The following is a 27631-nucleotide window of genomic DNA, read 5'->3' as shown; positions in this document are numbered from 1 at the left end:
TAGTAAAAGAATTCCTGTACCTTGGATCAAACATCAATCAGAATGGAGACTATAGTCAAGAAATCAGAAGAAGACTAGGAATGGGAGGGGCAGACATGAAAGAACAAGAAAAGATCCCAAAGAGTAAAGATATACAACTGAACACTAAAGTCAGAATCATCCAAGCCATTGTATTCACCCATCATGATGTATGGATGTGAGAGCTGGACAGTGAAGAATGCAGATAAGAGGAAAATAAATTTATCTGAGAAGTGCTGCTGGAGAAGGATATCATGGACAACCAAAAAGACAAGCAAATGGGTCCTTGAACAGATCAACCCTGAAATCTCCCCGGAAGCCCAGATTATCAAACTGAAGCTGTCATACTTTGGCCACATCATGAGAAGGCATGACTCATTAGAACAGATAATAATGCTAGTGAAGGTGGAGGGTAGAAGAAAGAGAAGACCACATGCTGGATGACTAGAGTCAATTAGGGGTCATGAGTATGGGCCCAAACAGACAGGCCAAAATAAAGCTGCTTTGGGTCACTTTGGAGGTATGCTGTTTAAATGATGCATGTGTTCTAAGAGCCCAGAAGCTGCACCAAAGCCACGCTCCAGTCCTTAGGACTGGAGCGTGGCTTTGGCATGGCTTCCGACCTCTTGGGATGCATGCATCATTTAAACAGCATACCTCCAAAGTGACCCAAAGCAGCTTTATTTTGGCCTGTCTGTTTGGGCCCTACATTACAGGGCCTAAGCAGAGCAGTAGAGGAGAGAGATCTTGGAGGTGTCTCCTATACAAGGTCAGGGTTGACTCGAAGGAGTTAATAACAACAAAAAACAAGCCGTAAGATCCGAGTTTGAGACAGGAAAAGTGGGGCCTGCTTTATATGGAGTCAAATCCTTTGTTCATCTAGCTGAATACTGTCAACTGACCAGGGACAGCTCTCTAGGATTTTAGGCAGAGCTCTTTTCTAGTCCTGCCTGCAAATCCCTGAACTTGTGTTTTTTCCATCCAAGTATCAACCAGCCTAATATTAGCTCCCCAAATCTGATGGAATCAAGTATGTGGATATACTGTTTGGGGAATTCTGGGAGTTGTAATCCAAAATAGTCACTCTTCCAAGCTTTACCTAGAGTGTAAGACTAGCATCAGATTCAGCCCTCTCATAGCAATTTTTTAATGTGACATGTTGCAAAGTTAAATGATAGTTACCTGCTACATCTCTACCAGATGTAGCAGAGCAGAAGAGACCTTTGAAGAGACTTGAGTCTTGCTGGGTGGATTTTTAGCAGTGAGAGAAGGGCTGGAAGATGGGTCCTCACTGGTTTAATTTGCTCCACCCTCTTCCTGTCAAAACACATTAAACAAGGCAAATTAATTTTGTATTATTCCTTTCCTGTAGCAATTGTTAGTACAAAATTGAAAACATGCTATATCAGAAATTTTGGTTGGTCATACTCCCCAAAATGCTCTTTCTTTTTCAGATGCTCCCTATAATAACTAAGGATTATTTTTTCAAGAAATGGCACAAGGATTTAAGCAACTTTATCTGGCAGAAAAAAAGACCTAGGATAAGGCTTAAAGTAATGCAAGACTCTATAGAAAGGGGAGGGCTTGGAGTCCCAAATCTAAAACTATATTTCAAAGCATCTTGTTTCACGTGGCTTAGAGAATGGATCTTACTTGAAAACAATGAACTTTTAGAATTAGAAAGTGATGGCCTCCTCTTTGGTTTGCATGTCTATCTTGGGTATGATAAAGTGAAGGCCAATAAGGAATTTAACACATATTGCATTAGGCGATCATTACTGAGGATTTGGAACAAGTACAAATTCAGAGTTATGCCCAAAATACCCCCTTGTTTCTGCTACAAGAGGCTATCCAAAGGATCGAAACAAGGCAAACTACAAATTGGTTAATATATGCGCAACTTGGACATGTAAATTTGTTAGACAGTAATAGACGAGGATTCAGGATATTACTAACTCAATTATTGGAGGAAAGCTACAATTCCGACCTGAAACTTTCTTATTAAATATGTGGGAAGAGGAACTGGATAAAGATTTTGGGAAGATCCTTTCTGTATCTAATTACAACTGCAAGACAAACACTAGCTCAAAAATGAAAAGCAAAAGCAATCCCGAGTATAAAAAGATTGGTTAATTAAAATTTATGCTGTTGAAATGGGTGAATTAACGGAATTTCTAAGATATAAAATGATAAATAAGAAAGAAAAAGAATGGACCAAAACACTAGAATATCTGGATGAATGGGGAAAATAGCCTCACTTAGCTTCCGAGATACAGTCTAAGGCCTGTTACAAACAGCCAAAATAAAGCTGCTTCGAGTCACAGTGGAGGTATGGTGTTTCAATGATGTATGCGTCCTAATAGTCCAGAAGTCGTGCCAAAGCCACGCTCCAGCCCTAAGGACTGGAGCGTGGCTTTGGTGTGGCTTCTGGACTCTTGGGACGCATGCATCATTGAAACACCATACCTCCACTGTGACTCGAAGCAGCTTTATTTTGGCTGTCTGTAACAGGCCGATGTTTAAAAGGAGAGGGTATACATCTGGATAGAAGCTATTGCTAAAAATCGATTTGAAGATATTTGCAGGAATCTAATCAGAAATAAAGAAGGTTTCCTAGTATATTTTTACTTTCTCTTCTTTCCTTTTCATTTATCTTCATTAGTACTTATTTCGATAAAAACAAAACAATTTTATCTACAGGACTAATAGTGAATTACTAGAAAATGTCAAGTATAATATAAAATAGGCTTAAGAGATCACACATAAGCAGTAATTGTAGATAATTTATTAGAATAAATCTAGACATATATAGATATACACAAATGAAGCACAAATTGGAAGCAAACTTTTCTTTTTTATTTTCTCCGCGCCGACGTTGAAACAGAGATATTTGTAGGAAATAGGAACAAGAGGGTCATTACCAAACAGAACTAAATCCAGAGAGGATGGGAAAGAAGCCAGGAATGAATGGTATGAAGAGGATGAAAGTATAAGATGCAAGAAAATAGGGTTCTTGTTAGCAGGGTAAGAAGGTTAAGTAAGCAGAAGAGGGTGAGAGTAAGTAGATAAGAGTGAGAGAAGGGTGTTTAAGGAGGGAAAGTTATAAAAGAAGGCCGACTGAGGATTGAAGAGATGATCATAGAATCATAGAATCGTAGAGTTGGAAGAGACCACTAGGGCCATCCAGTCCAACCCCCTGCCATGCAGGAAATCCAAATCAAAGCATCCCTGACAGATGGCCATCCAGCCTCTGTTTAAAGACCTCCAAGGAAGGAGACTCTATCACCCTCCGAGGGAGTGCATTCCACTGTCGAACAGCCCTTACTGTCAGGAAGTTCCTCCTAATGTTCAGGTGCAATCTCTTTTCCTGTAGCTTGCATCCATTGTTCCGGGTCCTGTTCTCTGGAGCAGCAGAAAACAAGCTTTCTCCCTCCTCAATATGACATCCTTTCAAATATTTAAACAGGGCTATCATATCACCTCTTAACCTTCTTTTCTCCAGGCTAAACATCCCCAGCTCCCTAAGTCGTTCCTCATAGGGCATGGTCTCCAGACCCTTCACCATTTTTGTCGCCCTCCTTTGGACACGCTCCAGTTTCTCAATGTCCTTTCTGAATTGTGGTGCCCAGAACTGGACACAATATTCTAGGTGGGGCCTGACCAAAGCAGAATACAGTGGCACTATTACTTCTCTTGATCTAGACACTATACTTCTATTGATGCAGCCTAAAATAGCATTGGCCTTTTTAGCTGCCGCATCACACTGTTCACTCATGTTCAACTTGTGGTCTACTTGGACTCCTAGATCCCTTTCACACGTAGTTTCATTCAACCAGGTGTCACCCATCCTATATCTGTGCATTTTATTTTTCCGCCCTAAGTGCAATACCTTACATTTCTCTGTGTTGAATTTCATTTTGTTAGCTTTGGCCCAGCTTTCTAGTCTATTCAGGTCATTTTGAATCTTGATCCTGTCCTCTGGGGTATTAGCTATTCCCCCTAATTTGGTGTCATCTGCAAATTTGATAAGTATGCTCCCAATTCTGTCATCCAGGTCATTGATAAAGATGTTGAATAGCACTGGGCCCAGGACAGAGCCCTGTGGGACCCCACTGGTCACTTCTCTCCAAGATGAAAGGGAGCCATTGTTGAGCACCCTTTGGGTTCGGCCGGTCAACCAATTACAGATCCATTTAACAGTTCCTTTGTCTAGCCCACATTTTACAAGCTTGTTTGCAAGAATGTCATGGGAAACCTTGTCAAAGGCCTTACTGAAATCAAGATATACTATATCCACAGCATTCCCTTCATCTACCAAGCTGGTAATTTTGTCAAAGAAAGAGATTAGCTTTGTCTGGCATGACTTGTTTCTCTGAAACCCATGTTGACTTTTTGTGATTATGGCATTGCCTTCTAGATGTTCACAGACTCTCTGTTTAATGATCTGCTCAAGAATCTTTCCTAGAACTGATGTCAGACTAACTGGACGATAATTGTTGGGATCCTCTTTTTTCCCCTTTTTGAAGATGGGGACAACGTTTGCCCTTCGCCAGTCTGCTGGGATCTCTCCTGTTCTCCAGGAGTTTTCAAATATGATTGCCAATGGCTCCGATATTACTTTTGCCAGTTCTTTTTATACCCTTGGATGGAGTTCATCTGGTCCCGGAGACTTAAATTCATTTAGATTAACAAGGTGTTCCTCTATTATCTCTTTACTTATTCTGTGCTGAAATTCCCCTATTCTGTCCTCTGCTCCATTATCCTCAGGTTGAACACCCTTTGCCTTTTCTGAGAAGACTGAGGCAAAGAAGGTGTTGAGTAATTCTGCCTTTTCTCTATCTCCTGTTAGCATTTTGCCATCTTCTCCACGCAGTGGCCCTACCGTTTCCTTCTTCTTCCTCTTGCTGCGGACATATCCAAAAAAGCCCTTTTTATTGTTCTTAACCTCTCTAGCAAGCCTGAGTTCATTCTGCGCTTTAGCTTTTCTGACTTTACCCCTACACATGCCTGCTATTTCTTTGAATTCCTTTTTCGTGATTTCCCCCTTTTTCCATTTCTTATACATGTTCCGTTTCAAACTTAGCTCGGTTGAAAGTTCCTTAGTCATCCATCCTGGTTTCTTGAGACACCTCCCGTTTTCTTTCTCACTGGAACTGTTTGAAATTGTGCCTTCAGTATCTCCCTTTTGAGAAAGTCCCATCCGTCCTGAACTCCTTTATCTTTTAGTATTTCTGACCATGGAATCGCCCTCAATACTTCTCTAAGTTTACTGAAATCCGCTCTCCTAAAGTCTAGGATGCGTGTCTGACTCTGCTTGGCTTCTCCTCTCCATTGTATAACAAACTCCAGGAGAACATGGTCGCTTCCACCTAAGGATCCCACCACTTGCACCCCATTAACCAAGTCATCCTTGTTGGTTAGGATCAGATCTAAAATAGCTGACCCCCTTGTTGCCTCTTCCACCTTTTGGACCATGAAATTGTCTTCCAGGCAAGTGAGGAATTTGCTAGACCTTGAGGATTTTGCTGAGTTTGACTTCCAGCAAATATCAGGATAGTTGAAGTCGCCCATCACTACTACATCTCTCTTTTCTGACTGTGTGGTCATCTGTTCTAGAAAGATATCATCCAATTCCTCAGACTGACTTGGGGGTCTGTAGTAGACTCCCACCGTAACACTCTTGTTGTTTCCCTCCCCTTTGATTCTTATCCAGATGATCTCCACCTGGCTTCCATGATTGATGTCCAGGATCTCTTCACTGGTGTAAATATCTCTGACATATAGTGCTATTCCTCCTCCTTTCCTGTTTGGCCTATTTCTCTTAATAAGGTTATACCCCTCTATTTCCACATTCCAATCATGAGACTCATCCCACCAGGTTTCAGTGATGCCTATTATATCATATTTGCTTTGTTGTACTAGGAGTTCGAGTTCATCTTGCTTATTTCCCATGCTCTGTGCATTAGTGTAGAGACATCGCAGACCATGGTTCCCTTTTACTTGCTGCCTGTGCAAGTTTTTTTGCCTCCCACTGTTGGGTCCTTGCACTGTTTGCCTTGTTTCAGTTTGTCAGTTTGACTATTTTCGCCATCCCTTTCGCCTTCTTTAATATTGTCTCCCTTCCCCTCGGAACTCAGTTTAAAGCTCTCCTGATCAAGTTCTTGAGACTGTTGGCAAAAACATTTCTTCCAACTGGCGTGAGATGATGAAAAGAAGGAAGGAAGGAAGGAACTGAGAAAAGAGATAAAGAAATACGAGGATGAATGAGAGAGGAGAGATTGGAAGGATTTGGAAAGGAGAAAGAAACTTGGAAGGAAGGTATTAAAAGAGGGAAGTGTTGGAATGAAGTTAACAAGAAACATGGAAATAATGGGTGCAAAATTGTATATACAAAATTAGCTTTGCTTTTTCTCTCTTTATGCTCAAACCCTCTTATCGATATTAATGCATACTGCTCTATGTAAAAATTGATAGAATTAGTGTATATTACAAAATAAGTGGGATTTAATGCTTAACTGATGTAACTGTATTTGTAATGGCGATGATCTGATGAAGGAATGATGTATATATGCTTTGAGTGTATGTTTTTATTTTATTTTTTTATTTTTAATTATTTAAAAAAATAAATTGTGGTTGACTTTGTTGACTGAGAATATAAGGAGCTGCCTCATACTGTGACTGTTTAGTGTAGCTCTCTATTGCTTCTTATGATCAATGACAGGTCTTCCAGGTCCTGGGAAGACCTTTACAACCTGAGTTCCTTATACCGGCATGACAGGGATCGAATCTGGGACTTTTAACATGGAAATACACATTCTCTTTTAGTGATGTGTTGCACTCCATTGTTTCTTCTCCCTGGCTGGCTCATGTCCTTCCCTTTTGCTCCTAGTTCTGAAATCTAGGATGTGCGTATTTGTGTGGAAACAATGAGCTGATAGCTCTTCATGCTGGTAATCTGAGTAGTATCTCTTCAGAGGTTGCTTTTCTCTTGCTTTCTTGTGCAGACATTTTTTGGCAACGTGAATGCAAGTGGTGTAGTCCGTCATGAGCTGCATTATCCCATCTTGGCTCGCTACCTCCGCATTATTCCTGTGGCTTGGAATCCACATGGGAATATTGGTTTACGCGTGGGGCTTTATGGCTGCTATTACCGTAAGTGATTTGGCTGCTAGTCTTAACTTCCCAGTTTAAGAAAAACACACCTGGAGCACAGAACTGTTTCATTTTCAGTTTTTCCATATTAGACTGGTGGAGAATAGAGGATGTTTTTCATTTTTCACCTCAGTAGTGATGCCAGATAAGGAATGGGGTGGGTTCCATGTCAGTGGGGCAGAGAATCTGCACTGGTTTACGGTTTGAATTGTAATTACTTGTAATGTAATTGTAACTTCCAGTGTTGCACTGGAACTTGGGGAACATCCAGCGTTTCACTGACATGGAAGTGTTCACTGGATATATTTAGGATAGATGGTCCTTAAACAGTTTCATTGCACAGGAAGAGAGAAAAGGATAGGAGAGTACTTACAATAACCACACACCTGTTCTTTCTTCCCTCTTCTCTGCAGAGTCTGATATCTTATATTTTGATGGTGATGACGCCATTGCATACAGGTTCCGCACCAAAACCATCCGTACTACCCAAGACGTACTCGGGTTCAACTTCAAGACAATGGAACGTGAAGGCCTCCTAATGTATGGGGCAGGGGCCCAGGGAGACTACATCCGTGTGGAGCTGCATCAGGCCCAGCTGGTTCTTAGCATGAGTCTTGGTGAGGCTGGGAGGAAGAATTATACACTAACTAGCCACTCAGACAATAGTTTGGTGTTCAAAGGAGGAGAGTCACAATTTGGTTGTGTGAGAATCAAGCAGATTGCTAAAGCAGAAAGCACACCTGGAATAGGCAATGTGCAATTTGGAGCCACGTGTGGCCTTGGTGGGTCTTTTTGTGGCCTGCAACACCCCTGTTCTTCCCAAACTGCAATTCTTTGGATCAGGAGTGGCATTTTACCTTTTAATAGATGGCAGGTCATCCTGTGTTGTTTGATTTTTTAAAAACCTGTGTTGTTCTTTTCAATTTTGGGTGGTCCATAAAATCTCTGAAAGTTTCTGGTCTGGAAAATTGGCCCCTGGTCCCACCACCTTTACATATTTCTTCTCTAATCCTACATCGAAGCCTCCAAATAGCAAGTGTACCCCATTGAAAGATATAGCCGTGTTATTCTGTAGAATTAGTATGTGATTGGCAACATGAGCTTTTGTAGACTTCACTCTGCTTCCTCAGATGCAGGAAGTAGTCATTAAGGTGCTACAAGATCTTTCCATGTACTAAGTGTACTTCATATTTAACCTGCAGATAGCTCCATTTTATTTCCATTTTATGTATAAATTCAAATGGGAAAGGTGTTTTGGCATACCTGTCTGCTCTTCCCTCAAACTCTCTGTTGAGTGAAGCATTAAAGAATGGAGAAAGATGTTCATTAAACAACATTCTGCCCAAAGAGCATAAAGAGAATATGGTCATGGTGGTAGTGATGGTGGCGTGCCTTCTGCTTTCTCTCCTATTGTTTGGGCAGAGTGGATTTCTAGGGAGTCAACATTATCTGAAGCATTTCTTCTACTAATGTTTGATTCACTAGAAAATCTGAACGATTCTCAACTTACTGCTATGTGTTCATAATTTTCCAGCATATTTGCTTTCCAATGTTGGGGGGAAATTCAGTTATCTATGGGAATAGACAATCCCAACCTGCATTCATATACTAGTTTACTGAAGCACATTTGCTAGGCCGAAGGCAAAGTCACATTTTGAAGATGGGATAAGCATTTTCCCCAAAAGGTTGACTTTCCTTTGCTTTTCTGTTGACACTGTCTTCCAACAACATGTCGACACATGTCTCTCCCCCCAGGCAACAGCTCACTCAACACCAGCGGAGGAGAGACAAAGATGAAACTAGGAAGCCTTTTGGATGACCAACACTGGCACCAATTTCGTCTTGAACGCTACAGACAGTTTGTCAACTTCAGCCTGGATGGGGAAGTCTTACGCTTCCGTCTAAATGGGGCATTTGAACAGCTTGACTTGGACAAAGAGGTGATGTGCCAGCGTGGTGGGAAATTACTTGAAAGGTCTACAGGCAGAGCTTGGAAAAATTACTTTTTGGTATTACAAGTCCCAGAATCCCTGTGTTAGGCCAATTTACAAGTTATATATATTATGACCTGGTGAAGGATTTGAAATTTCGTAAGCTTAGATCAAATGTTCCTCTCCTTTTTCTCATGGAGCTGATGATTGCTTAGACCTTACAGTGATCCCCAGCCCTAGATCCCTTCTTCCATTGGCTGTGCCTGGACTATGTCTGGGCATTGGGAAGTCACGTGCTCTTAGCTGAGGTGCTGCCTTCTTGTTCTGGCTTTTGCAGATCTTCTTTGGAGGTGTAATGAACCATGAAAAACATCGCCTTGCCTATCAGCAGAACTTTCGTGGCTGCATGGAAAACATAGTCTACAATCTGGTCTATATAAGCACCATGGCAAAACTCCGCAAACCTGCTATCCGAGTTGAGGTGAGAGATGAATGTGGTATTTGACTTGGATTTACAGTGGTTGAGTGGTGATCCTGTCTAGGAACCCCTGCTTGTGCTGTAGGTATGCTCCAGAGTACTTCCCAGTTAATGCTGAATTTTGCAGAGGCTAGGTGAAAATAACTTGCAGGAGTATCCATGCAAGATTTGGAGGGCTTGCAGTGATTCAGCTTCAGCGCCATCATTGACCATGGCTGCCTCTCCATTCTTGTTACTTTTCTGCTCACACACACACACACACACACACACACACATATATGGAAGCACAAAATGTCCAAGTGGGAGGATTCCAACACAATCTGCTTTAAGTCAGGGATGGTAACTCTGGATCTCCAAATATTTCTGAGTTATAACTCACAGCATTCCTTTCCATTAGCTATGCTCTCTGAGACTGATGGCAGTTGTAGGCCAAAAAATATCTGGACGGTCACAGTTGTTCTTCCTGGTGTAAAGGTAGTACTTGGTAAGGAAGGAGGAACAAAAACGATAGTTGTGGATGACTTACCACACATACATAGAAAAGCAGCAAAAAGCTGATTTTTTTCATCAAGAAGTATTTTTCTCTTCTCCCTCTGTGAGACTGTGATAATTTTATTATTTTATTTAAACATGTTTTTACTTCATTCTTCATCTGATGAGCTGCTGAGCACTCTGTGTGTGATCAGTAAAAATAAGGCACTGTGCCTGCAGACTTACAAATGCAAGGAAGGAAGGGAAGAGAAGGGAAGGGAGAATGCAAACTCAGGCACTAATTCTTAAACATTAATAGTACCGTAGTTCTTATAGTGACTGTTATAGTTTTCCACTTAATACTAGGAAACAAGGTTGCTGTTCCTTAAATGGATTCAGTTCAGGGAAAGGAGGAATCTGAAGGAGGAGCTGGTTTTTCAACAGAGTTGATGGGATAATCTGTTTCCCATCTTTCTCTGTTGCATCTTGATAAAAATGCGTGCTTCTTAGTCACAGTTGGGTGAGGAGCTTCAAGTGGCTTGTTTTTAAACAAAAGTATATGTTTTTATTTACTTAATAAGCCATATTTTATTGGGTTCTTCTGGGAATCCCTGATAGGTCAAAGAGATATTGAAGGAATCCTTGGTAAGGTAAAGGGATATCAAAGTGCATGGCAAGCCCCTGGAAATATTTTTGGCCTTCTCCATTTCTGATCTGTTGTTGCAGTTTCACCAGGCTTTACCCAGATGTTCTGAAGCTTGCACCCATAGCTATGGCAATTAAATGCCTCTCCCCATCCCATAGAGACTTACAAGATATAGAGTTTTGTGCCTGATTATAAATTCAGCCATTGCACAGTCCATCTGTGGGAGCACAGAATGCACTTGGCCCTGTTATTGATGGAGAGTTGGTTTGGTTCCTACTCCCTTCTTTCTTTTGATTTACACTGGATGTTGCTTCATCTCCACTGTGAGGGAATTTTCTTCACTGACTCATTCTTTGTTTCAGGGGCATGTGGGCTTTTTCTGTCGGGACAACTTCTTATTCCCCTTCACCTTTGCGGGGGTCAATAACTTCTTGCAAGTGCCAGGGTATCCCCGGCGCAATCAACTGTCGGTCAGCTTCAGCTTCCGTACGTGGGACGTTGTGGGGCTGCTTTTGTATACACCCTTTGCAGATGACCTGGGCTGGCTTGAGATGGTGCTGAGTGACGGACAGATCAATGTAACCATTGCTCAGCCGAAAACAAAAACCAAGAAAGTGGAGTTTGGAGCAGGTAGGATGGCATTGGTTGGGGGTGAAGATATTTAACTCAAACTATCTAAATATTCCATAATGCTGACATGGTTGCTGCCCTGATGGGCTGTGTTGGTTTTCTTGAAGAAGGCGGTGTAATACCATTACTGCATGGGATGAGTTTGGGCTTGCTCTTTTACCTGCAGGCTGGATTTTAAAATTTATTGACCTGTGAAAATGATATTGAGACTTTCAGTTCACAAGCTATATCTCTTATCTGCATAGGGAAGCATTTTTGGCTGTCCTGGCTCTCTGCTCCAGTTAGGTTTGATGGTAATCTGTATCCTCATTACTGACTTGCTGGTAGAGTTTGACACATTCATTTTTAAAAGCTGACCAGTAATTTGTTTTGCTAATGGTTAGTGAAGTCAAACATTAATTCATGTATATTACTAGAGATTTTTTTAAAAAGACATATCTTAGGTTGTTGCTTTTTCAATAGACCAGAGGCAGCAGCCATCATATTTCTGTTTTAATAAAAAACCTTCAAGGGCCTCAGATAAGAGCTCATGTCACTAGAAAACCTTCCCAGCCTTTAAATAGCTTCTTATCTGTAATCGTTGATCTGGGTTAAGATTTGAAGAGTAATCAAATGTTGAGTGAAAAACCACTGCTTGTTATGATAAAACATTGTGTATGGGCTTTGTTATGACAAGATTATAATATTGTTGTTGTATGCCTTCAAGTCGTTTCTGACTTATGGCAACACTATCATAGGGTTTTCTTAACAAGATTTGTTCAGAGGAGGTTTGCCATTGCAAGTGGAATCTTCCCATTAGTTCCTGTCCTGCTTGGGGCTTCGTTTTTAAAAAGAAAATATAATGTGATGTAGTATTGTAAAAATAGTGTACTTATGTTTCTTTCTATAGGAAAATATGGACTTGTCTGCCTTTCAAATTAGATGTGACAGTCATGCAGTTAACAGCTGTGTGGTTGTATTTTTTATAGTAAGTGGCAGCTTCTTAAGGAAATGGAAGCTAGACTGGGATCTTGGCATGGACAATCCCACAATTGCTAATTGTATGATTGTCATTCTACTGAGTTTGACCCTGTAATAGAGGTTTTCAGCCACAGATAGAAGAAATGTATAAATCCTAGCTAATAAGAGTTGAGGGGGGAGGTCTTAAAAATAATTTTAACAGTAATTGTTTTTTAATAGTATACTGAACATGAACAGCATGTCCATGAGTATTCTTATAGTACCCAAGCGAAGGAGCTAATGCAACATCAGCAATAATAATATCTTGCATGGCAGATGTAGAGTTGTTAAATATTTCAGCATGTGAGGAGGACCAATTAATCTTTCATTATCTTCCTCAGAGCCTACTTTTGCAGTGCCAAAGGAGTTGGGAATTAGTGTCATGGCCCAAAAGGACTTTAATGATGAGGAGGCTGGTCCAGTCACAGTGCTGACACTGTTGATTTGTGCATTCTAGGTTTTGCTTCTATTTATTTATTTATGCATGCATGCATGCATGCATGCATGCATGCAGCCTTTTGTTACTGTTCTCTAAGGCAGATTTAAAATGATATTACAAAAAACCGACAACACCCCACCCAAGCTAGACACTATAAAACGGTTCTTCCCTCAGAACATATCCTTATTTCTAGAGCAAACTATTCAAGACAGCCTCCTAAATACAGGTATGGGCCATATGTGCATCTTTGTCCAACTTTAAGTGAATTGGATCAAGAAAGGTCCTATTATGTGTCATTTCCTAAATTCATATGGTTTCATTAGATAATCTGATTATTTGGTGTAAAATGTTAACATAGCAAGTACATTTTGCAATCTTTCCTAGTAAAGAAAAATCAGGTATTTTCATTATTGTAGGTGAGGATAAAATTGTGAGTGTGGGTGGCCTTGAGAAACTATAGACAAAAAGTATTTTCCATGTCATGAAAAAAACCAGTTTGTACTTATTTTAGCCATGATAATTAGTAACATAGGAACAGAGGTTTCACTGGCTTTTTGATGTGTCTAGAGCAGGGGTAGGCAACCTTTTTGAGCTGGGGCCGGGTTGCTGTCCCTCACACAACTGGGGGGCCGAAGCCAAAAAATAAATAATTAAATATTTTTAAAAAAAGTTAAATATATAAATAAACCGGTACAAATGTAGGACAAAAATTTCAAATGGAGGACACTTTCCGTAGGTTGCCTACCCCTGGTCTAGAGAATTGCACATGAAGGTGAGATCTCTGAGAGGCAGTCGGTGAGGGGCAGCAAGTTTGTTATAAATCATATAAGCTATGCTGATTCTTGTGTCCCTCCTTTCCAACCTCCCCCACCCCAGGATACCGTTTAAATGATGGCTTCTGGCATTCAGTGTCCTTAACAGTCCGTGAAATCTCAGCTGTCATCACCATTGATGACCAGAACGATGCTAGCTTCCGTGTTGACCGAGACATTCAGCTGCGCACTGGAAACCAGTACTTCTTTGGAGGTAGGTGCTGTTTTGATCAAGGATTACAGGGGAAACCATTAATCTTCTGAGGAGGATGGATTAAGGGGTTGCTACTAAATAGCAGCAGATTCTATCTGTCAGAGAAATGTTTTGCTGGTGTGATGGTTTTGAGACCAAATGTTGAAGCAAACAAGAGAGATGTCTGAGAAATTCGAGATCAGGATCCAGGCAAGAAGAGCAGCATGGTTGTGTGTTTACCACAACTCTTCATAACTGTGAGGCATGTTGTTGTGTCAGATCCTAGCTTCTCAAAATCTCCATTTCAATTCAGGCTGTAAGTAGTTTGTTAGCCCTTTATGTGTGCAAATTTCAAGATTCAGGGCATGTGAGCAATGTTTAAACTGTAAGGACATGAGAAAGAAGACTGGATTGAACAAGACTGCATAATCAAGGGGAAAGAATAATCACCTTTACCACCTCTAAAGTAGTTTTAAAAATATATCTGTTGATCAGGGATGTATAAAGTAAAAGCACAGGACTACAGACAGCACCCCCAGGACATTAATATGTCCCTTGCCACCCTGAGACCATATTTGCTCTGGCAAAAGAAGAAGGGGGAAAAATCCTCTTTTGTTGCAGGTCCTCTGTTCTATAAAAATATATCTTTTCCAAAACGAATGTGCATAACTTGAGTGCTTTTAGCACAGCAGCAGCAGCAGGATCCCATTCCAGATATTTCCTAATCATGGGTTCATCCTATTTGTCTACTGAAAATTGAACTTTCCTAGCTGCTTTCCTCCCCAGAAAGTGCTGTTTATGTTAGGAAGCAGCTTTAGTATGAGTAGATGGGAGAGCAGAATATTAAAGAGTAACTTAACACACTAACATAATAACATAACACAACTTTAGGGGGGTTGATGAAGACACTGAAATAATTAATAATTATCTAAACCATGACCCAGTCATTAAAAACAATGGAGCCTGTGGCCAAGAAATAAGATGATGATTAAAGTCCCCATCACACCATGCAGTTATACTGTCATCACTGTAGTTTGATCCCACTTTTGTCCAGCTTTATTGCATGATATTGTGGTTCTCCTGATGCTAGTGTGCTGTATAGTTGTTGGGAATGGGAGTTTTTCATGCCGAAAATAATTTGTTAACGACCTCTTTTCCCACTATGATTCAGTAGCCAGTTTGAATGCAAATGTCTCATTCTACTTCACTGTGAGAACAATCAGTTAGTGCATATGGTCTGGGTGTAGTCTGGTTGTCCCTCCCAAGGAATTCTTCATCAGGGAAACTTCAGACTACTTTCAATTCTTGGATGAAGAGGACAAACTTCCAAAAAGAATAGTCAAGTTTTCTATGATCTGTGGTCTTAAAAATCAATATTTAGATGTCTTTACTACATGTGGGTGTTTTCCAAAGATTTCCCACTGATTTCGTGTGTACCACATACCACAGTGTTGCCACCACAACATTACTTTTAAATATATATATTTATTTTTTAAAAAGGTAATAATATGATAATGTACGGACATTATGTGGTAATAGCATTATCATGGCTTAATGGATACATATGAAGTGATTTTTGAATAGGACAACCTGAGACAACTTCCAACCATCCATCCTTCCAGAACATTGCTTTTGAGTCAGAGACTGAAGCAGAGGAGCTACTGGGACCTTCTACTGAACCAGAGCAGGAGGAGGTTCCAGAGCCACAAGCTTCAGACACAGACCAGAGTGCATTACCAACTTTGGCAGAGCGTCATGCCCATTCAGATACAGAAGACAAGCTTACCCCTAGCTTCCCTCACCTACTGGAGACAACAAAGGGAAGGGTTGAGGAGGTCTCAGAGGATTTAGAGGAAATAGCAGTTAAGCAGCAGTTGCGTTGAGCTGATGATCTATAAATTGCCAGCCCTGCCCTCCAGGAGTTGTCAGAGATTCTCTAAGTCACCTGGCTCCCTGTTGTGTTCTTGAATTCTGTGTTTGACCTGGACTGTGTTTGTTGAGTCTGGATACTGTGCAGGGGCAACCCTAGGGGAGTGCAGGAGGTGCAGACTGCACCAGGTGACACCCTAAGGGTGTGTGTGCCACCACTGGTCCTCAAACACCTACCTTTTGACAGAAACGGGCTGTGGCATTCATCTCCTTCCCTTTAAAATGCTTTAAGAGATGGTGGGAGTGGGATGAAGCTCAGTGGATGGAGAAAGGAGAGGCCTTCAAAATGTTTTAAATTAAAATTAAAAATTTCAAAATGTTACATTTTTAAACATTTTTTTTAAAAAATCGATTTTTAAAAAATTTATTATTTTAAAATGTTCTTTAAAAACATCACATTTTAACCAAATATTCAATATGTAGATGTGAATACATTTAGCTTGTGCTTAGGATACTGTAATTTGAAGGTATAATTTTAGTTTTGCTAGTTGTTTATGTCATAACTATTATTATTATTATTAACCTTTATTTATAAAGCGCTGTAAATTTACACAGCGCTGTACATACAATCTTTTTAATTGAACAGTTAGCATTACATTTAGTGGTATATGGGAATTATGATTTACAGATACCATTAGTGCAAAAAAGCATTATAAGGATTTTGTATGGTGTGAAATGGAAGGAGGTCAATGGTGTGTGTATGTGTGTGTGTGGTGACACCATGAGTTACTGCACTAGGTGACACCAACCCTAGAGATGCCGCTAGTACTGTGTACCTGATTGGATATTGTTGATCTCTGAAGCATTTGAATGAACTCTGTGTATGATTTAAGGCCTGTGTTTACTAAGTAAAGTAAGTGCTGAACTGTAAGCTGCTCTGTTACTGGGCTTGTTCATTAGCTGGTGTCTGCTATCAATTGTGTAGCAGTCAGCCTTTGGCTAGTTGTGTGGACTGTGTTTGGGACAATTTTCATGAAGTAATGTATTTTACTGTGGATTTTGCATCTTTATATGTGCACCATGCACCAGGGACTATCTTGACTTCTCGTGGTGATTTACTTTCCATTTGTAGACTTCAGAGTTCTTAGACTGGAAAGCAACCTGACTTTGTCAAGTGGCATATACTGTTGATAAATATTCTGGGGAGGGAATTTTCTTAAACCAGTATATTTATTGGTTAAGGATTCTTCTGGAAACAAGAAAGCCTTTTAAGTATAATACATCACTTCTTCCTCAACACATTTTGTTTGTTTGTTTCATTGGTTTGGATCCAGATTTAAACAAATCTAGAATACGCTTATTGAAAGCATTGACAGGTAAGTTACTCATTGATTTCAGTGTGTTTGATTAAATCTGTACCAAATAAGTTAAGTACAACCACTGTGTTTCTCTCCTCGCCTCTTTCTTCATTTTCTTCTCTTTCTCTTTCAGTCATTCTTTCCTGTTTTCCCCTTTGCACATTACTGGGCTGATGTTTGTGTTTTCTAGGCTGCCCCAAACCAGCATCACGTACCGGTTGTGCCTCCAACCAGACAGCCTTCCATGGGTGCATGCAGATGGTCACTGTGGATCGGAAGCCCATTGAATTAGACATGGTCCGCCAGCATCGGCTTGGCAAGTACTTTGAAGTGTACTTCAACGTATGTGGCGTCACTGATAGGTATGTTTGTCAGATAGGAGATTCTGTCTCAGCAGGGTTGTGACTTGAGTTGGTATAGGGCCAACCCTACCATTGGGCAGAGTGAAATTTGTTGTTATTGTTATTTTGTTGTGTGCCTTCAAGTCATTTATGGTTTATAGCAACCCTAAGGCAACCCTATCATGGTTTTTTTGGGGGGGCATGTTGCTTCAAAGGGGGTTTGCCATTGCCATCTTCTGAGGCTGAGAGTGTGTGACTTGCCCAGGGTCATGCAGTGGGTTTTCATGGACAAGTCGGGATTTGAACTCTGGTCTCCAGAGTCATATTCCAACCAACTATACTCAAACCATTATGCCATGCTCGCCACCCCATAAAGCAACATATCTTCCATCTAAACCCCTTGGCCATACCATTTTCTTGGAGGACTAAGTTGTATTTTATTTATTTATTTATTTGTTTAATTTCATTTTTACACCTCCTTTCTCCCAGAAAGGGACCCAAGGCAGCTCACAAGTAAAAACATTTTAAAATTCTTTACAATAAAAACCATTAAAAACATCAAATAAAAACAGTATAAAATTATAAAAACTACAATACACCCCCCATAACAAACACTGTATATAAAAGCCACCCCATGTTTATGTATTAAAAGCCTGACTGAGTAAATACTTTGCTTGCCAATGAAAGACAAGCAAGGAGGGGCATAGCCTAACCTTCTGTAGAAGGGCATTCCAGAGGGTGGGAGCAGCCACTGAGAAGGCTCTCTCTCATGTCCTCAACAGGTGAGCCTGCCATGGTGGTGGACTGAGAGAAAGCCTTCCCTAGAACATCTTATGGCTCTGGCAGGTTGTTTGTGTCACAAAATCTGTCATACACTACATCAGCTAGCTTGTTATCCAAATACGAGTGTTGAAACAACACTGAACTGTCAGTGTAGTTGGCATCTGTACATGGAAAGAACAGGGGATATATTTGCCTCAAGTAGTGAAGTGTCTTTGGCCAGCCTCAGTAAATAATATGTGTGGAGAGAAGAGAGTTTTATGATCGTTCCAATATATTTGGGCAAGGCTTTAGCGGTATTCTGGTGGGTGGAGGATAGAATGGTCTGAAGGCATATAAAAACACAGAATTTGAAAAGATCCATCTGGTCTGAGTTCTGCTTCTTTAGGAAACCAACACTAGAGTACTCTTGATAGGTGGTCATCTAGCATTTATTTAAAGGAAGGATCTGGGACTCAAACACATGGTTTAGATAGAGTCAGTCTGTGCATGGGAGACTCTTTAGGAACTCCATCTACCCTGACTTCTATAGAAGAAAAGAGAGGGATAAATGCTGAGTTCATTAGTCCTGCCTTTGTAAATTTGAAGGAGAAACATATCCTACAACATAGGATCAACATTTCTTCCAGCATGGCTGGAAAAATATTTCCTTCTGGATTTGAATGCACCTTTTACATTTGTATGCCTACTATTCTTTGGCAGACAGGCTGAAAATAAACAGATACCATACTGGAAATGTTTAAGTCAATTACTAAAGTAGTTCTGATCACATTTGGTGATCATTCTGTAGCTTCAGAAACCTGACAAGGCAGGAGAAGGGCAACTATAATGATTTGGAGAATGGAAGAACAATTTGGAGAATAGAAGAACAATGGAAGAGCATCATACTTTGTATAATATACTGTGGATGCTCTAATTCTGTATTCATAGAATAAGGAATGACATGGAGAGAGGCGAGAGAAAATCTATTATCTCCAAAAATACGATAACTACAGCACATTAATTGAAAGTGATAGTTCAAGGCATGTGTCAGAATACTCAAGTCACAAGATACAATTAAGATGTCATTTTCTACATATCTTATAAAGGTTGAGGAATCTCCAAAACTGCTGGTTTTAGGAGTATCTGTTGGGGCACATAGAAGGGTGAAATCTGCCTCCCAACTTCTGTTTGGGGTCAATAATTACTTAATATGGTATATGGAGGAAAGAAGCAATATTGTACTGTATAGAATTCTGATATAATTAACTTTTGTGAGAAAATCCTCTTTTTCTGACTCTTCCAAAAAGTACTAATGGTAGTGGATACAATTAGTTGCCCAGTGTGGCTGAAACTGATATATCACTTGGTAGGAAATACAGTATTTTAAAATATAAAATCTGACTATTTTACGCATTGGGTCAGCCCCAAATCAGACTATTTAAACATGATTGGAACCAAAATAGTTTCCACTGTGCTTAGTTAAGTACAGTGCACCCCCATCAGACTTTACAGCAGTGATGGTGAACCTTTTAGAGGCTGAGTGCCCAAACTGTAACCCAAAACCCACTTATTTATTGCAAAGTGCCATGTCCCTCTGGCTTTCTCGTAACAAACTCTGGCAAACTCTGTGCTGGGGCGATGGCACATGTGCCCACAGACAGGGCTCTGAGTGCCACCTTTGGCACGCGTGCCATAGTTTCGCCATCACTGCTTTACAGCATGCTAGGGTAGAGCTTGGGGAAATGCCTTGTTTGAACTATAACTCTTTGAAAGAAGTTGTAGTCCAAAAGCCTAGCTTTTCCCAAAATCAGTGCTAGGGGAAACTTCAACACGTGTGGAAGTAAAAAATGACTTTATGTGAAAACCTAGAGGGCCTTCGTGCCCCCCAAAACCAACTGGGGGAGGAGGTAGCATGGAATATTCCAGAAGATGGCATAGCTGGCTGGAACACAAAACATTCTATGCAAAGACACTGTACTGATTCCACCTGGAGATGGGTAGCACTGTCATGCCCTGTGTTTGATCTTAACTGGGGCTTTTTCCTAATTCAGGGTTAACACATAAGTGCTAGATTTGATAGATCTGATAGTTAGTTCTTAATGTGTGAGAGGTGCCCTCTGTACATGTTCAAGGTGCTCTCCAGAAGTTCCACAGAGCCTTGTTCACAAATGTGAAGGGGGTGAGGCTGCTGGGTCCCATGCCTTCCAATTATCCAACTTTGGCAGTGACAGTCCTGATTAATCATTTGTTGTCCCATTTTCCAGCTACTTTCAAAACGTACCAGTTTCTCTCCCACTTTTTGAAACTGAGTTCAAAGTGCAAAATTAGTTTGCACTCAGTTAAGTAAGTGGGAGGGAGAGTAGAGATGAGAAAGGAATCTTGTCCTTCTTAGTAGACTCAGGCAAAAGTAAACTGCTACAGCCCCTCCTAGCTTGTGTGCTCTCCCTTGTCAATAATTTTTCCCCAATGTTGCTTTGCCACCTGTGTCCCAGTTTTCATTTGTGTGAAATGTTAAATGGTATGGGCATCTCAAAGACTTACACATGTGTTCTGAAGCAGAGTTCTTACCTCCAGTGTTAACTTTCTTCTCTTACCATGTGTGCCAGGTGTACTCCCAACATGTGTGAACATGGTAGTCGCTGCATCCAGTCCTGGGATGACTTCACATGCATCTGTGACTTGACGGGTTACAAAGGGGAGACCTGCCACACTCGTGAGCCAAGGGCCTGGGGAGGGGAGGGCTTAAAGTGCTGGTCTGTGTGCCTTGGGTTCCTCACTTCCTCCTTCATCTCTCAGCCATTTACAAGGAAACCTGTGATGCCTACCGACTCAGTGGTAAAACATCTGGCAACTACACCATTGACCCTGATGGCAGTGGGCCCCTGAAACCTTTCACTGTTTACTGTGACATTCGAGGTATGTGGGCATGAATGGATGTTCTAGGCTTTCCCAGTGGTCACTATTCAGAGGCTTGCTCATGTTAAGGCAGAACTTGAAATGGTTGATTTTTGGGCCACAGTTTCCAGAATCCCCCGGCCACATTGTGCGGCTCTCAGTCTGAGAGCTGAGGTCCAAAGAAATGATTATTCAACGCAGGGTCTGTGCCTTCTCCTTGGCTTTGGCAGGTCTTATCCTAAAAATCTGGAAACTGGCTCTTTATTATTTATATGTTTGTTTGTTTATATCACAACATCCTCCCAGGACAGGGAATGAAGGCGGCTCTGAAACGTGACTAGATCCTAGTTTCTGGAGAATGCTCCTTTGCTTTCCTTCAGACGTAGAATCACAGAGTTCGAAGAGACCACAAGGGCCATCCAGTCCAACTCCCTGGCATGAACATGCTACCAGTTAACTAGTCTATAAGGGGTGTGTGTGTGTGTGTGTGTGTGTATGTGAGAGAGAGAGAGAGAGAGAGAGAAATGTACCCATATTTATTTCAATCTTTTGTTAAAATGTTCTTCCCCTTTTCAGAGGATCGGGCATGGACAATTGTTCGGCACAATCGATACTGGCTTACAAAAGTGACAGGCTACAGCCCTGAAAACCCATTCCTGGGCACTGTCGACTACTGGAATGCATCATGGGGCGAGGTGTCAGCCCTGGCAAATGCCTCTGAGTACTGTGAACAGCAGATTGAGTTCTACTGTTACTTTTCCCGACTGCTGAACACTCAGAGTGAGTATTCTGTCTGCCAGCTTACTGGGTTTGATTATATTGATTTTCTTTTTGGAATCAAACAGTTGAAAGCAGCCTCATGGGCCATTGAGCCCAGCTTCCTACTCAGTGCAAGAGCTCCAACTAAAGCTTCCACAACAAGTAGCTGTCCAGCTTCTTTTTGAAGCTGTACAGAGGAGAGAGGCCTCACCATTCATGATCAACAATCCCAAAGCCCTAATCACATTTAGTTAAGCCATCTATCCCCCATTTATACATTTGGTTTTTTCAGTGTAGAATGTTGTATTTGTCTCTATTCAATTTCATTTATTTATTTCTGCCTAATTTTTTAGTTTATCAAGGTCCTTTTGAATTCCAATGTGTTAGCCACCCCTTCCAGTTTTGTGTCATCTGGAAACTTGATAAGGATTCCTTCCACACAGTTTTGTGTCAATAAAAGTGCTGAAGAGTAGTAGCCCTAGGACAGAACTCTGATGCTCCACTCAAAGCCTCCTTCCAATTTGAAGTGCAGCCACTAATGGCGACTGTTTGAGCATGGTTTCCAAACCAGTCATAAAACTCATCTGATGGTGTTTCTGTCTGCTCTCAAAGCAGATGGAAACTGAACTGGAATGAGATTATGGCCCTGTGCAGACTAGCCTGGGGGGTGGAGTCAGGACGTTGTGTCCATACGATGCAGTGCCGAAGGAGTGCCATATAGCCACACTACCGTGGCTATGGCACCCTTTCTAGGGCTTTTTGTGGCTTCTTTTTTGCATTCTCAAAAGGCCGGATCCGGGCCACGGTGTCAGGTTGCCGCGGCCCTGATCCAGCTAAGAAAGGGATGGCATCCTGCCATCACTTCAGGGCGGTCTGTCGAGCCCCTATGAGGTTGTAAGGGTAAACTAAATAAAGAAATTAATTCAGTATGCAGTGGTAGTGGTTGAGGGGGGTGGAGCAAATCCCTTGTAAATAATAAATAGGAAAGTCACTGATAATAAAAGGACCAGTATCCTAGTGCTTTTATGTATGCATGGCTGCATTCGGTGTATAGTTTGCAGCTCTGATTGCCCCTTTTTCAGAAACAATATTGGAGAGCTAGAAGAATTTGGAACACACAGCCCAAATGATTGGGGCATCAGAATTCATTCTCCCTAGGGAAAGTCTAAAGTTTTAGAGACTTATCATTTAGGAGGGGGAAAGACAGCTAAGGAAGGACAGGATAGAATAGGCATGAGAAAAATGCAGGCAGCCAGATTATGTTGATTGTAATTGTTGTTTTAATTAGAAAGATATATGAATCCTATTTTGGGGTCACTTTCAATGGAAGAATTTGTAAGACGGTGAACCTGATGCTATTTTTGCATTCACACATACTCAGAAGCTCTTTCTCTCAGAGCCTTACACTACAAAAGTATAGCACTATGATTCTACTTTAAGAATCATGGCTACAGCCTGTGAAATTCTGGCCTTTGTAGTTTGGGGATGCTCTAGAATTATCTAGTTGACTGTTGGCTGCACTAGTTGGATCTGATGCAGATAGTCAAGTCAAACAAGATGGCCATGTAACCCCCACCTCCTGACAAAATTTTTATAAAACTGTGTCATATAGAGAACATGGGTGAGAAAGAATGTATGGAAGATTAATCTTTCAATAGTTCCTGGCCATGACAACATTGTGGGATGCAAAGGCTGGGGAACCATTTTTAGCCTGAAAATAGGATTCAACTTTCGCTTACTTCCTTGCGGGCTGCAATCTAATGGTGGGCAAGGCATCTGCCAAAGTGGTAGGACCATCATATTGTGCCTTAAAGCTTTTATTACCAATAACTAATCTTCAGGCAGGGCATTTAAACAATTTAAAATGGGTTGTTTATAAAATCTGGAGCCAATGTAATAATGGTGTCATGGGGAAGAGGATATAGGTGTCTCAAAACCTCAGGAGAGCTTGATTTATTTTCAGGACTTGCAGTTCCTCACCCCTGGAGTATGTCATGAATACCATTTTGGTGGGGGAGGCAAGAACAACACAGGAGAATAATTTTCTTATAGGTTACAAGATGGAAGCATCTTGCTGGCCTTTATGGGAAATGTTATGCCAAACCAAATGAGTCGTTTTATCTGATTCAATACGTTGAACTTAAATTCTTTGCTGGCGTGTAACCTCTGTGGGGCCTTCCTCTTCCCATCTCCATTTACAAGCTGTCTTGTTTTCTCTGTAGCTGGAATGCCACTGAGTTTCTGGATGGGCCGAAATGCAGAGCGCCATTATTACTGGGGTGGGTCCCCACCAGGACTTGGACGTTGTGCGTGTGGCATGGACAAGAACTGTGCTGACCCCCGTTTCTATTGCAACTGTGATGCTGACCATGCCATGTGGTGAGAGATGGTTCTTCCCTCCCTTCAAGAAGGTCTTGGGTAGGGATGGATGTAGGGTTGAAATTGGGGATATACCCCCTATTAATTGTCGGAGCCCATTTCCCACATTCTTCCCTTTCCATTCCAGGCGGGCAGATAAAGGGCTGCTGAATTTTGTAGACCATCTTCCAGTCACACAGGTTGTGGTGATGGACACAAACCGGACTGGTTCAGAGGCTCAATTCTACGTGGGCCCATTGCGTTGTTATGGGGACCGTGAGTAGCACACAGGGTGTGGATTCCATTCCCTTATGGTCCTGCCTGAATAGGTTAGGACCCCTGAAGGATTATGGGATATGGGCAAATATTCTTTCTCATAAGCCCTTTCTTTTGGCTTGCAGGAAACTCCTGGAATACAGTCTCCTTCATCAGAGGAACAGCTTTGCTTTTCCCCACCTTCCAGTTGAACTACAGTCTTGATATTAGCTTCTTCTTCAAGACTTCTGCTCCATCAGGCACTTTCCTAGAAAATGTTGGCCCAAGGAACTACATCCGCGTAGAGCTCAATAGTATGGATTTCAAGTTTTATTGGGATGGGATGTAGCAGACTTGGATAGTTAGGTTGTTGATGAATTTATATCTTACATAATATCCCAGTGGTTTGTGAGAAGCAGCATTGTTTAGAGAACATGAAGAAGAAGGCAAACCAACATTTTTATAATTTTTTAGAAACAGACTGTTAATCTTCATTGCTGTGATTGAGCCATAAGATGTTCAGAAACCTTGGCCTTAAAGAGAAATGGTTTGATTGGGGGGCCCTGTCCAGATATTGGATGAAACAACAATTCCTGCAACCATATTTTGTGTGTATATGTGTGTGTGTGAGAGAGAGAGATGCAGGGCTTGGAGGAACCTACTGGGGTCTGTTAGTTGTCTGCTTGCAGCCCCTGGTGTATACTTTCTCTAGCCCTGCTTCATGTCATCTAGATGGGATTTAATGTTGTTCAAGGCTCAAACTCTATAAGGAAAGTAGTTAAAGTGGCAGGTTCTCTGGAACCTGTGCAACAAGTGGCTTGTGCGGTGGTGGTGGAGGCTGTGGGGTTTTGGAGTTCGTCTGTTTGTTCTCAAATGGGAAGTCTAGACTAATTTCTCCACAGGCCTCTGAGGATTTGTCTCTTCAGAGGAAGGTGTGTGTGACTCTTGAAGGGGAAAAGGTCCCTGCATTTTGTGAGGCTATAACCGTCCAACTAGTGAATGGGAAGGTGGCTTTTCAGAGCCCCTAAAGCCTTGGTGCTGGTGTCTGAATGGACTGAGCCCTTCCCTCCAAGTAGACTTGTGGGTGACAGATGTAATAGTGAAACAATCTTCTAACTCTCCTCTTCTCCCACTGTCTTCTAGCAACCCAGGACCTGGTCTTTGCTTACGACATTGGAAATGGTGATGAGAATTTGACAGTGCATTCAGAGATGCCCTTCAATGACAATGAGTGGCATGAGGTGAAGGCAGAAATCAATGTCAAACTAGCTCGGCTGCGGGTTGACCGGAGGCCATGGGTAATACGGGCAGCCCCATCCCACAGCTTCATCCATTTGAATCTCACTAAACCGCTCTATGTGGGTAAGTAAGGACAGGGTTATGGGGATGTTGGGAATGAAGGTGAGGGCTAGAGCATGTGAATAGCATGAGGGGATGAGAAAAAGAGATTGTGTGTGAGAATGAGTTATAGAGTGGGCCCTTTCATATCACATAATTATAGTGCTATCATCACACTTTTAGCAACATCCTACAGGATCTTGGCATTTGCATTTTAGGGAGGAGTATTTAGAATTTTCTGCTAGAGAACTGCTCTAGAGCATCCCCAAACTACGAAAGCCAGATTCCATAGGATGCAGCCATAATTCTTAAAGAGGAATCATAGTGCTATACTTGTGTAGTGTGAAAGGGCTCTAAGAGAAAGAGTTTCTGAATATGTGTGAATACAAAAGTAGCTTCCATTGCTAGTGACCCCAATATAGGATTCATATACCTTTCTAATTAAAACAAAACAAAAAAGTTGTCAATCCAGTAATGCCTCATCTAATAATTGGTCTTCCTTTTGGAAAGAAACCTATGTGCAAAATTTCCTTGTAAACACTGCCTTTCTCCTGATAGGATTCAAATTACAGTAATTTAATTTAAAAAAAGAGAGGTTGTTAAAATCCTATTTTACAAAAATTAAAAAAGAAAAACTGTCATTTTTAAAAATGGTTAAAAACATTTAAAAATACTTTAAAAACAAAATTACTAATGATAGGGGGAAATACAGCGTGCTACTTCACACGTGTTGTTGTTGTTGTTGTGTGCCTTAAGTCGTTTCTGATTTATGGCAACTCTAAGGCAATCCTGTCATGGGGTTTTCTTGGCAAGATTTGTTCAGAGGAGGTTTGCCTTTGCCTTCCCTGAAAGAGTATGATTTGCCCAAGGTCACCCAGTGGGTTTCATGGTTGAGTGGGGAATCAATCTCTGGTCTACAGTGTCATAGTCCAGCACTCAAACCACTACATCATGCTGGCTCTCTTCTGCGACATAATATGAATTGCAAAAACTTGCCTGAATAAAAAAGATCTTCACTTGCTGATGGAGGGAGATCAGGGATGGGGGGAGAGGGCAGTTGGACCACCCTTGGAAGGGAGATTGGCAGCCTAGGAGCAGCCATGGAGAAGTCTGTCTCCTGTGTCCTCTCCAAACCTGCCTGTGAAGGTAGTGGGACCGAGATAAAGCCCTTCCCTGCAGGTAATGGCAGCTACACTGGACATGTAGCTATGATGTTGTAGCTATGTTCCATCCTAATCTGACCCCATAAAATCATCCTTAAAAATCAAATCGCCTTACTGGATAAACTAGTTTTCCAGTGCTTGGCAGATGGGGCACTGAAAGATGTTGTGCCCAGCCCCCTCCTACCAGGGAGCTACAGTCCAACAAGCAGGAATGAGAGCCCCTGAGGGGTCCTATGACAAATCTTTGCTGCACTGGCAGGAGGGGGCTGGATGCATCATACATTTGCCTGGCTTTTATGGTGGGTTTAGGGACCTTTGCTGTTATGATTCCACAATTTATTTATGCTTTTCTGAAGAAGGCCTCCTATTCTTCTAGGGGGTGTGAGAGCAGGGTCACCAAGTTTTTATCCCCCACCCCCGAAAAAAACCTGTTTTAGGCCTGGAGGACTTTTTTTAAAAAAACCAGAAGTGACTTCTTATCACTTCTAGTTTTGAAAAGCCTCTTTTGAGACTAAAAGAGTTCTAGGTGGGGGAAGATCCTGGTGAAAGGGTCCTCCAGAGCTCCCAGAGGACATGAAGGGAGGCCCCTAGATCTCAGGAAGCTGCCCACCCTGGACAGTGAAGAAAACAGATAGGAAGAAATAAACTCTTTTGAGATGTGGTGCTGGAGAAGAGTGGTGAGAATATGGGTTCTTGAACAGATCAAACCAGAAATTGCCCTGAAAACCAGGATGACGAAACTGAGGCTGTTGTATTTTGGCCAC

General features: G+C 41.5%; 1 protein-coding gene across 1 annotated transcript in view; it reads left to right on the top strand.

Annotated features, from left to right (window-relative positions):
• Positions 1 to 27631, top strand: part of CNTNAP1 (contactin associated protein 1) — a 45511-nt gene that overhangs the window by 8797 nt on the left and 9083 nt on the right. Inside the window, exons 4-17 of the mRNA XM_089532183.1 lie at positions 7023 to 7170; positions 7584 to 7787; positions 8926 to 9110; positions 9439 to 9582; positions 11059 to 11326; positions 13641 to 13790; positions 17187 to 17358; positions 20706 to 20812; positions 20896 to 21015; positions 21571 to 21774; positions 23976 to 24132; positions 24260 to 24387; positions 24513 to 24680; positions 25510 to 25728. Of these exons, the coding sequence (XP_089388309.1) occupies positions 7023 to 7170; positions 7584 to 7787; positions 8926 to 9110; positions 9439 to 9582; positions 11059 to 11326; positions 13641 to 13790; positions 17187 to 17358; positions 20706 to 20812; positions 20896 to 21015; positions 21571 to 21774; positions 23976 to 24132; positions 24260 to 24387; positions 24513 to 24680; positions 25510 to 25728 (2374 nt within the window). The remainder of the gene's footprint in view (positions 1 to 7022; positions 7171 to 7583; positions 7788 to 8925; positions 9111 to 9438; positions 9583 to 11058; positions 11327 to 13640; positions 13791 to 17186; positions 17359 to 20705; positions 20813 to 20895; positions 21016 to 21570; positions 21775 to 23975; positions 24133 to 24259; positions 24388 to 24512; positions 24681 to 25509; positions 25729 to 27631) is intronic.

This window comes from Sceloporus occidentalis, unplaced genomic scaffold (genome assembly GCF_023333645.1).
Source record: "Sceloporus occidentalis isolate IW3139 unplaced genomic scaffold, rSceOcc1.0.p SCAF_7, whole genome shotgun sequence".
NCBI lineage: Eukaryota > Metazoa > Chordata > Lepidosauria > Squamata > Phrynosomatidae > Sceloporus > Sceloporus occidentalis.
The sequence above is the reverse complement of the archived record's forward strand: the minus strand, read 5'-3'. Positions and strand labels throughout refer to the sequence as shown.